The sequence below is a fragment of the Narcine bancroftii genome, chromosome 3 (genome assembly GCF_036971445.1).
Source record: "Narcine bancroftii isolate sNarBan1 chromosome 3, sNarBan1.hap1, whole genome shotgun sequence".
NCBI classification, from domain to species: domain Eukaryota; kingdom Metazoa; phylum Chordata; class Chondrichthyes; order Torpediniformes; family Narcinidae; genus Narcine; species Narcine bancroftii.
This window is the reverse complement of record NC_091471.1, coordinates 288061726-288074107: the sequence shown is the minus strand read 5'-3', so window position 1 is coordinate 288074107 and position 12382 is coordinate 288061726. Positions and strand designations below refer to the sequence as shown.

At 35.3% G+C, this 12382-nt stretch overlaps 1 protein-coding gene across 3 annotated transcripts in view; it reads right to left on the bottom strand.

The window, feature by feature from the left end:
* Positions 1-12382, bottom strand: part of LOC138758915 (E3 SUMO-protein ligase PIAS4-like) — a 95771-nt gene that overhangs the window by 45158 nt on the left and 38231 nt on the right. For all 3 annotated transcript variants that reach the window (XM_069928524.1, XM_069928525.1, XM_069928526.1), the window contains 3 exons: positions 9566-9935; positions 4749-4830; positions 4024-4065 (listed from right to left, as the gene is read on the bottom strand). In XM_069928524.1, the coding sequence (XP_069784625.1) occupies positions 4024-4065; positions 4749-4830; positions 9566-9935 (494 nt within the window). The remainder of the gene's footprint in view (positions 1-4023; positions 4066-4748; positions 4831-9565; positions 9936-12382) is intronic.

The window sequence follows — 12382 nt, the reverse complement described above, 5'->3', positions numbered from 1 at the left end:
AAATATAACACTTCTCTGGTACCTTCATAAGTCTCAAATTTAGTCATTTAAGGTAAAATCATATCTCTACCAAACATACATTTTACCAAAGATCGAATTTGATAATAATGAAACAGAGTTCTTATCAATACCAAAACTTTCCCTCATCTGATTAAAAGATAAAAATTTACCCTCTTTAAAACAATCTCCCAAATTTTTCACACCTTTAAATCTCCAATGCAATAAACTTCGATTATGTATTGAAAAAGGAATAAGTTGATTATTATACAATGGAGTCAAAGCCGATAATTTACCCCCAGAGCCTGTCATTTTATTCTTTATCCATAACTTCATTAAATGTTTTAGTATAGGCACATTATATTGTTGCAACAAATTTATATTCCATCTAAACAAAAATTTATGTATTTCAAATTCAGAAATATTTGCCATCTCAATTTTGGCCCAACTAGGAGGCCGTACCAAATCCATCAATGAACTAATAAATTTAAATTGGGCTGCTTCATAATAATTTTGAAAATGTGGTAAACGTAATCCCCCTAACTCATATTTCCAAGTTAATTTATTCAAAGCTACTCTCGAAAATTTACCTCTCCATAAAAACTCCCAACCATTTTATTCAAGTCTCGAAAAAAAAATTATCAAGTAAATACGGAATAGATTGAAACAAATATTGTATACGTGGAAAGATATTCATCTCAATTGTATTTATCCTACCCATTAAATTAATAGGTAAATCTTTCCATTTGATCAAATCAGTTTTAATTTTTTTCATTAACGGAACATAATTTAATTTATATAAAGATTGATAATTAACATTCAAAATTATACCCAAATATTTAATTTGATTAGTCCATTTCAAATTAATAATATTCTTATAAACTGAATATTCTCCTTCACTTACTGGTAATATTTCACTTTTTTCCCCAATTAACTTATATCCAGAAAGGCATCCATATTGTATTAAACATTCCTTCAAATGCAAAAATGACTGAGCTGGGTTTATTAAATACACCAATACATCATCAGCAAATAAATTAATTTTATACTCCTCATCTAAAATTTTCATACCTTGTATCTGTGTATTTTGTCTTATCAACTGTGCTAAAGGTTCAATCACTAACGCAAGCAAAGCCGATGATAAAGGACAACCTTGACGAGTCGATCGAGTTAACTTAAAGGGTTCTGAAATCAAACCATTCGTCAATACTCTAGCTACCGGTTTACTATATAGAGCCCTAATCCAACCAATATAAAAAAAAAGGACCAAACTTGAACTTCTCCAAAACTTTAAACAAAAAGTTCCATTTAACTCTATCAAATGCCTTTTCTGCATCTAGAGATATCACCATCGGGTGATCTGAAGATTGTCGAAATCTATTAACCAAACTAATCATGCGCAAAATGTTATCTGAAGCATATCTATTCTTTATAAAACTTGTTTGATCCATAGAATCAACTTAGGTAAAAATTTTGCCAATCTATTCGCTAATATTTTAGTTATTATTTTATAATCTACATTTAACAACAAAATTGGTCTATATGAAGATACCTTCAAAGGACCGCTATCTTTTTTTTGGAATTACTGTAATTAAAGCACTAGAACAAGACTCAGGTAATTCATAATGTTCTCCAACTTGACGTAATACATCCCCAAACACTGTAGATAAATCATCATAAAACATTTTCTAAAATTCATCCGAAAATCCATCATCACCAGGCGATTTACCGTTCGGCATTTCCAGCATGGTCATTTTAATTTCCAAATAAGTAAATGGTTCTTCTAACTCCTGTATATCTGCATCCTCTAATATCGGTAAATTCAACTGTGATAAAAAAAGATCAATCGATCCAGTTTCTTGTTTTCCTTCAGATGTATGTAACTTTTTATAAAATGAATAAAATTCATCATTAATCTCACGAGGTTTATGTAATAAGGGAATTCCATCTAACAGCATTAATAGACCTTGAAATCTGTACTTTCTTTAAATGCCCCGCCAGTACCTTATGTGCTTTCTCTCCCCATTCGTAATACTGTTGTTTAGTCCTATTAATCACACACTCAAATTGATAAGATTGCAAAGTATTATATTCCAATTTCAACCTAGATAATTCTATTTTCAGCTTTCTGAAATCTTTTCTAACTCATCAATCTGTTTCTCTAATTCAAAACTCTGATTTAATCGATTCTTTTTTATTTTAAAAGTGTAACTAATTATTTGTCCTCTCAAATAGGTTTTCATAGCATCCCATAATACAAACTTACTTTGAACAGAATTAGAATTTTCTTTCAAAAAAAATTGTTTTTTTTCAAAAAAATCAATAAATTCCATATTTTTTAATAACATTGTATTAAACCTCCAACGATAGGCCACTTGGATTTTCTCAGAAGTTGCATATGTAAAATATAAGTAATGATCTGAAATCACCCTACTTTTATATTCCGCTTGCTGTATTTTCCCTTGTAAATGTGCCGATACTAAAAAGAAGTCAATCCTCGAAAATTATTCATGTCTAGATGAATAAAAGGAGAAAACTTTCTCTGTCAGATTAAGATGTCTCCAAATAGCTACTAAATTAAGATCTTTCATCAACACTTGAACCTGAATTGCCATCTTGAATTTCTTAACTTTCTTTGGAGATTTATCTAGTAAAGGTTCCAAAACACAATTAAAATCACCACCAACTAAAATATTATCATTAGCCTGACCCAAACATAAAAATGCATCTGAAATAAATATTTCATCATCTGCATTTGGGGCATAAATATTAAGTAAAGTCCAAAATCTTACAATTCAATTTAAGAATACATCCTGCCTTTTCCTCCATTGATTGTAATTCAAAAGATAAATTTTTATGTATCAAAATTGCTACACCTTTAGCTCTAGAATTAAATGAAGAAGAATATACATGCCCAACCCAGTCCCTCTTTAATTTCATACTTTCCTTTACATTCAAATGTGTTTCTTGTAAAAAAGCAATATCAATTTTCATTTTCTTAATATACGGCAAGACTCGCTTACGCTTAATCGGACTGTTTAATCCTCGAACATTAAAAGTAGCAAACCTCAACTTTGACACATCTACTATTATTATCAAATACCAATAATATCTTTATATAAAAACTCAAATCAACGTATATAGGCCCTGCAGGAGAAAAAAAAAAAATCACAAATTAAAAATTAACTAAATCCCCCCCCCCCACCTAACCTGAAACTCCCTTATGAAATGTAGTTCATTACACAATACCCAATCCAGAATTACCATTCCCCTGGTTGGCTCAGACACAAGCTGTTCTATGAAGCCATATTGACGGCATTAGATAAATTCCTTCTTTCTTCAACCTGGTTTTCCCCAAAAGGCCTGCACATTGAAATCCCCCATGGCTATCATAACATTGCCCTTTTTGTATGCCTTCTCCATTTCCCTCTGTAGTTTGCACACCACATTCTGGCTACTGTTTCGAGGCCTGCATACAAGTCCCATCAGGTTCTTTTTTACCCTTGCTGTTTCTTAATTCTACTCACAAGGATTCCATATCTTCTGATTTTGTGTTATAATGCTGAGCAGCTGTGTCCAGTGTCACAATCAACAAGAGGAATTTACTCGTTAAAAGCAAACCTGAAAGCAAAGTTTTGCTTAACAAGCCAATACCCTTCCACCTGTTATTCCGGGAGTGGGGGTGAGGTGGGGGGAATCAAAATAACCTGGTGTTTTTTTTGAGGGACACTCAATTTCTCACTGCAGTTTTTCCATTTACAAGGTGCGGACAAAGGAGACAAAAATAGCTAGTGCAGAAAAAGTTGGAAATCTGCCCATTAAATGCTCAACATTCATATAGTTTCCTTAAATCTAATCTATAATAAACAACCAGGATTTAATTTAATATCGTTTTCACATATTGCAAACAGACCATTTTACAAAATAGGAACATCATTTGCTCCTATGCCCAGGATTATTTCCAAAATATTTCACATATTCTTTCAAATCCAAGCTATGTTCTTCCACAAATAGTATATTACTTACCTTAACTGAACTTGAACTGAATGCACACCGTTATTGGAGCACCTGGAAAAAATGGAAACTATTTCATAGTAAAAATAAAAGAAATGCACGTAGGCAAAAAGCTCATTTATTGCTGTATACACAGTTCATTGCAAAGCAGCAAACAGTATACATGATGGTTAGGCTAGGTGACCAAACTTGCATCAATCACAGGCATATTTTACTCAACTAGTAATAATTAGCAACTGGCACAGCACACTCTCATTTGGATGTTGCCAGAGCAGACAAGCTTGACATTATGACTAAACCAGTTCAGATAAAAAGCAAAGCAATACTTTAAAATATCTTGTCCACAGCTACAGAGTTCACTATTTTACCTTGAATGCAACAGAAATTACTTGTTACACTCCAAAGAAAGTGATGCTGTTTCTTTGTAAAAATTAAACTTGCTCATTAAAAGCAACATTTGTAAATAAAAATGCATCCCAAGTAGGGGCAGATAGCTCACAGACAGTGCTTAATTTTTAAAAAAAATAAAAGTAGCCAATTATTTTTAACTATTTCAATGAAGGTTCATTACTTCGTAAAAGTGCCAGCATAATCTGATTAATTTCCACATTCCTTTTCAATGACGAGAGAAACACTCACAGGGACAGGTCAGACAGAGGATTAATTTTTGAAAACTTACTCTACATTGAAACAATAGCCAATTTGAAAAATATAAATCTAGAAATTTTTCTACATACCCAGCGATAATTTGGTTTCTCTGTTTCTCTGTTAACGTAAAAGTGAACTGATTCTCCTGAATCCTCTCGCTGTTGGTCGGGACTTGTGAAAAAAATACAAATCATTAAATTATTTCATACATAAAACCAAAAAAAACACTGAGCATGCATGAACTATTTCTTCCTTTTTCAGACAACAATCTATCTTCACCAGCCTCACAAATATTTGAAGACTGCTTCCATTGCTCTTTGAGGAAGCAAATTCCAAAGACCAACAAATCTAAAAAATGGAGGCCACATCTCCATTTTTAAAAAAAATCAACAACCCAAATGCAAGTTTTTAAAGTATTTCCGACATGGTCTGGATATACCGGAAGCTAATGGATGTTGAATAATACAAAATAATTTGTCACAGGACTAGACTTAGAAATTTTAATTTGCACCAACTCCGATGATCTACGCATGCAATTAGAAAAGTAGAATGCCATGATTTCTTTCTGGAGGAACTGTTTGCAAAAGGTAATACCTTAGACATGTAGGTCATCGATGAGACATCTGGCATACAGGCAGTTCCCATGTTACAAATTACACAAAGGGTTCTGTCCCCAAGAGCTATCCACAAGCCAATTTCTCCAGAACTCAAATGTCCGTTTCTTAAGCAATCCATATCATATTGTCTATACACTTGTTATAATTACATACAGGCCCTTTGGCCCACAATATTGTGCCAAACAAAAAAAAACTACTCCACAATCAATCTAACCCTTTCCTTCGCAACAGGCCATAAAACCTTCATTTTGCTTACATTTTATGTACTCCTCCAAGAGTCTTTGAAATGTCCAATTGTACCAGCCTCTCTCACCACCCTTGGCAATGTACCCACCACCATCTGTAAAATATCTACCTCTGACATCTTCTCTGGACGTTCATTCTGTCTATGCCTCTCATAATCAAGTTCTCCTCTATTAAGTCACCAGTCATCTATCGCTGTGAAGGGAAAAGTCCTAGATTGCTCAATCTTTCCTCATAAGACATACTTCCGAATCTAGGTAGCATCCTGGTAAATCTCCTGGGCACCCTTTCTAAAGCTTTGACATCCTTCTTATAAAGAACTGAACACAATACTCCACATTTGGTCTAACCAAAGTTTTATAGACCTGAAATGTTACCTCATGTCTCTTGAGCTCAATTCCCCAATTAATGAAGACCAGACACACACATTCATGCCCAGTCAAAATGGGTGATCTCACAATAAGACAAAATATTTTAGTATTACCAGCTGAAAAAATGTTTTTAAAATGTATGGAATAATGTATAAAGTTAGATGTGTACAAGTCAGATCATGTGCAACCAGAGGATCCCCTGCATTCTGCATTGTATTGGTCTCTAGAAACTAATAAACACAGCCAGGCCCATTCAAGGTTCTGATTGTGATAGTACAGATCTATCACCAATGTATATAGTGTATATAGGTACTGTATCTAGACTGTGCTTACAGCGATTGGCTGAGAGCTAAGCCACGCCTACTGTCTGGGCCTTAAAGGGTTGTGTCCCTAGCCAGGTCGGATCATTCCGGACTGGTCGGCCACCTGTGAAGAGCTCCTGTCTTTTGCTAATAAAAGCCTTGGTTTGGATCAACAAGTCTTTGGTTCTTTCGACAAGCTCTACATTGATCTCCCATCCATTGAATGTATAAATGTGAGGCACAGCCTCAAGAAGGCAGCCAACATCACAAAGGACCCTCATCACCCTGGTCACAACTCTAACACTGCTATCTTTGGGCAGAAGGTACAGTAGCCTGAAGACCAGTACCTCCAGGTTCAAGAACATTTTCTTACCAACAGCTATCAGGCTCTTTAACGTCCCCCTTGTTACACTCATCAGAGACGGCTCAGACACCACAGAAGGACCATCTGCACTACTGCTGTCACTTTTTGCACACGTATATCTTACAATGCATAGGACAACAAATTATCATAATCCTTTATATTTAATGAGGGCTGTTACTAAATCAGCAATAGTTAAGGAAAGTTTACTAGACTAACACCTGGAATGTGCAGGTTCTCTCATGAAGGTTATAGACATGTACAGCTTTATTTGCTGGAATTCAGACAAATGAGGACAACTTAATTTATACACAAGATCCTGAGGGGTTAATGTGGAAAGTACATTTCTGCTTTTGGGAGACCTTTTAAGTCAGAGACCAAAGGCATCTCTCAGAAGATATTGAATAATTGAAGCAATGCTTTCATTATTCTCTGAGGAAGAAAATGTGTGCATATTATAAATCTGAGGTAGACAAAATACTTAATAAACATGTAAGATCACCAGAGGTAAATGAGAATGTAGAGCTGAGTTTACCATCAGTCACAATCTTATTGAATGGTGGAGCAGGCTTGAAAGTCTGAATGGCTTACTCCTGTTTATAGCTTCTATGTATTTCAATATATTTAATTATTTTAAGCATTTTCAAGCACATTAAGTTGCTTAATATTTTAAAATTTAATTTTTAAAATGTATTTCACCAAATATGATTAAGTTATTGACAATCCTTTAATATATGTATTATCTCTAAAATGTTGTTGATGTTGACATGAAATTTGACAGTCAGTTTAGTTTTGGGGTATTGTTTAAAATCGGTATCAAACCCCTGCAAGGACTCAGATTCTAAGTTGGTTTTGGGAGCCCTGGTTGAGTTAGAATTGGAGTTTGTCTGCAATAAGATCAATAATGACCATGCAACTCCCAATCCAGAAGGTATTACAGGAAAGTGCAGATGGAGTTCATTCCTCACCAAGACAACCCAGTAAGAACTGTGCTACAGGCATGAATGTTTTTCTCAAAATTAAAATAAATTTTAGATTCCCAGATGGAGTTGAATATGAAATAACGATTATTAACGTTGACCAGGAAGGGAATACATAAAGCTTTCCGTTTAAGGGAATGACTTTTTTAAAAAATCTTCTTCTGAACAGCTTGGAATGTTGCCTTTCATGTTTACCTCCAAATGTATAATTGACTTTAACCTCAAGATCCAAGTGATCAATGACTTTTTGTCAAACCATTGAAATAAAAAGCCCTCTAATCCTAGAAATCTGAAATAAGCGAGAACATTCTGATAATACCAAAGTCGATGAGAATCCTGGAAAGAGACAAGCAGCTATCAACATTAACATTATTTGCTGCTTGATATTCTGAGTATTTCCAGAATATTTTAGGATGATGTTGAGGTCATTGATTAGGTGAAAGAAAGCACTGAGAGTCAGCCAGGTAGCAGCAAAGTCCACAGCAGGTGGGTAAATATGACTAAACAATGTCTCGCATGAATTGATTGTCAGAAGTGCTTTGGTAATCCTTGTAAAGTGGTTGCATGCCATATATCTACAAAACACTAAATTGGTCATTCTAATTGTTTACTGAAATAGACATTGATTATATTGTTATTCTTAACATATTACATTTAAAAATACTTTATGAAAAATAATTATTGTTATTTGAGTTCACAACTGCAATTTGGCAGTTCAATTCTTTCATCAAAGCTTTGTCCTAAATGCACATTCTTCTGGAGAAATGCAAATGGGAAGCTAAGGGTAACCAACGATTTAGGCCTGAGCCTTTGTCAAAGTATGACCACAAAAAATAGGCAGGCATCGAAATAAAAAGGTGGAAGGGAGGGGAAGAGGCAGGAGGGAAGAAAGAACAGGGTGAGGACCAAAGGCCATCAGGCAAGAGGTCATGTGTGGATACAGGTGGGAGGGTAGAAGAGAAAAAAGCTCACTGATCAGAGGGAAGGGGGTGGGGAGCTGAAGCAAAGGAGACAGAGGGATAGGAAAGAGACTCGGGGGAAGGGTTGAACAGAAATTATACATTTCTAGGGCTGTTCCTTGGTATCTTGGATAACTTGTCTTACTCCAATTTTCTGGACTCTGATACCACCAATGGGGAAAACGGCAAACAGGTTTATAGATTGTGGTGTCTGGTGGGTTAGGCAGATAAGTACGCAATCTTACAAACTACTTACACTTACACTGGGTTTCTATGTACTTTTGCATGGACTCAGTACCATCTGAAATTCTCCTTCCCCACTTTGAATGGTTTTGGACCAGGGATTCCCAACAGTCAGTGAGAATCAATCTCAAAATTCATATAAACTATGCTGGAATTACTCCAATAATGTGATTCATACAGAAGGTTTCCTCTGGTGGGAGAATCCACAAGAAAGCATTACTACCTCAGTCGTGGTTGCAAATTTAAAGTCTGTGGCAAGGAGGAATATTTTCCTTTGAGAACTTTGAGCTTGGAAAACTGAGTCATTACCAGCAACTGCTCAGTCACTACTTATTGTACTTTCTTCAATCAATAAAAGATATAACTGACAAAATCTGGTTGGAAGTAGAAAAAAATTGTTAACAGAGGACCACACCATCTATGGACTTGACTAATTGGAGCATTGAAGACAAATAATTTGCAAGTAATTGTAAATTTAAAAAGTTAAAGCAAAAAATCTCAAATTTCTGATAGGAGTCACTGCCTTCAGTATGGAGAAAGAATGGGGATAATTGCAGACTTTTTTTAAAAAAAAAGAACATTTATTAAGCCACTACTTCTACAGTTTGAAAACAAGAGGATTTTGAAATTTTAAAAACTTATCCTAACCAAAAAGACAAATAATTTGCAACTAACCTAACCAAAAAAAATTTAGATAAGATTTAAAAATAAAAGGTTTAAAAACCCAAGACACTCCTGATTTTGGGGCAATTTATTTTTAATCAAAAGTGAGTTGGCAATGCAGATAGTCATATTTGAACCTATTCAAATCTAACAAAATATTAACCTACCTAGTTCTGTAGGTTTCATGAGATCATCTAATATTGTGTAGAAAGGCAATTTTGTTAATCTCACTTTAGATTTTGTATCATCTTTTCCTGTGTGACAAATTGGAACTGATGTTCTTGCATTCAAGGCTGCTTCTGAAGAATGCAAAGGAAACGTTGGCGTCGGCAGAAGCTGTTGACTCTGTGTATTTGTTGTTGCACCGTTGCGCTGAGCGTGCAAGTCTTGGATCTTCTTTAAAATCTCTGATGAGCAGTTGGTCCTTACCAGTTGCAGTGCTCGTGACACCAATTCATGTTTCGACCCACTTTTGCTACGTCCAGCAAATCTCAAAAGTGCTTGAAGCTCAGATATCCTAAAGCCCAGGATCATGCTCTTTTTTGGGAACCAGGGGGGCAAAAAGAACCAAGAATATTATTAATTAAATAATTCTGGTTGTTAGCATACTGAAATCACAAAATTGAACATGCATACATAGGTAGAGAATGAAACCATGATTCAATTGATCAGAGATTTAGATAACATTGAAACAAAAATCAGCCAAATATCCAATGGTTTGTAAATAGGGATCAAAAATGTAACAAGGCACTCTTGATTTTGGGGCAGTTGTTTTTACTCCATCAAGGTCTTTCATAATTTTATATACTTCAATTAAGTTTATATTGGCAACATCTCATAAATCTCTTCAGTATCTTGTCAAGTTTTGTTACACCCTTCCTAGGAGGTAATAATCAGAATGTTACTTTGCACTCGAGCTGTAATCTAATCAGTGCTGTACGCTGCTCTAGTATAAAACTCCCATAAATTTATATGGCATGAAGGAGGCCATTCATCCTACTGGGAAGGCACACGAGTGCAGATTCTGAAGCCAAACAACCTGCTGAAGGAACTCAGTGGATCAAGCAGCAGTTGGGAGAAGAATGGTTGATGTATTGAGCCAAAACTCTTCATTTGGTCCCTCTGAGTTCCTGCAGTAGACTGTGTTTATATTCAGCCTATTGATTCCATGTCAGCTCCTATATAGCATCTAAGCTAATGAATGAAAGCATCTCACACACCATTTTAACACACTGCTATTTTAAGGATCTAAAGACATACAAATCCAATGTATTCATTCATACCACCCAATATTTATTATACATGCTCTTCACCATCACATATGTATTACCCTACAACAATGGTATATAGAAATAAATAAATGTATTCCATTAGAAAAAATAACATATAGTTTAAGAAATAATATTGAAATATTCGAACAAATATGGGAGCCTTACATTAAATACAATAGCGAAAACCTACCGGGGACAATCATTACCTAAGTTAACGGAAGGAAAAGGAAATGAAAAGAATGGACTCAGTAGAATTTCTGGTGTATTTTTATTGAATGACAACATTGTCTGACTGGTTTAATGTATCCTAGATTTTATACCTTAAATGGACGGGAGGGGGGAGGTAGGGAGGGTGGGATGGGAGGAGGGGGGGGGAGAAAATGGCACTGTATATGTGTGAAAAGGAAAAAGTGTGTACCATGGTTAATGTGATTTATGGTGTGAAAAATAAAAAATTAAAAAAAAACACATGTATTACCCAATTTCTATGGATAAACTTCATTTCCACCTTTTTGCTCAGAAAATAAAAAACAGAAATATTAGAACCACACAGCAGGACAGGTGGGAAGTTAAACTATTCAGGTTGAAATATTCCTTTATCAATATTGAGAAGGCCAAAAGCAACATGGTTTGGTTGGAGGGGGGGGGGGGGGGTCGTCCTCTGTCTGGATAACTCCGGAATGACAAGGGGATCATCTGTAAACAAGGTCATTTGTTCAATGAGTGAACGGGAGCAATTAGAAAGTGAGAAAATAGACAAAGAATGTGGGAGTTGCAAAGCCGGAAGACATGCCTGGCAGGTCAGGCTAAGCATGAATAGCAAGCTTATCTGGAGGCAGAACCAGAAAACAGTAGGATTGGAGACTGACCACGAGAGGTGGTCTAAATCTACATTTTCCTGGAATCCAAAGCATTCCTGCATCAACCACAAGGCTATTTTTGATTCATCCATAATTTTTTCTACATTTATGCTAAAAAAAATTGATTTCACAAAATCAAGGAACCAAATACTGAGCCCTGTGGAACTCCACAGGTTACAACTTTCCAGTCACAAAAACATGCTGTTAAAGCAATTTTGGATCCAATTTATTATTCCCAAGATCCCATAGCCTTTTACTTTTTAAGACTTTCTGCAAGTGCAATCCAGGTTAAGACCTATATAACTTTAATAAATCTTTGTTTACTGTCCTTGACTCTCTATGCCCTTCTAATTAAGTTTTGTGCCTGCACTATTATTGAAATTATATTACAACAATTTGCTTATCAACTATCCCCTGGCAGGAACATACCAAATCTACAGCAAACAAACCACAGGAACTCATCAGGAAAGGCAACATTCAAACGTAGAAATGAACATTTATCATTTCAGGCCTGGCCTCACATATAAATGGGTGAAAGAAACCGAGGGATGGTGCCCAGAGGTGAAAAGGTATAGAACAGAAAGTAAGAAAAAGAGATAGGCAGAGGGAGAAGCCACTAGGAAGGGGAGGGGAGGAAGAAGGTTTGAGAGAGGGGATGGAAAGAATGAGTATAAGAGTGGATAAAGAGATAGAAACTGTGGAACCAGATGGGGGAAATCTAAAATTTGAAAAAAATCAATGTCATATCAGCATATTTAAAGCTATCCTGGAGGAATAGAATGTACTGTTCCTCAGGTTTACTTTTGGCCTGATAACGAACAAGGCCCAGAACATAGTTGTGGAAATGGTTAGG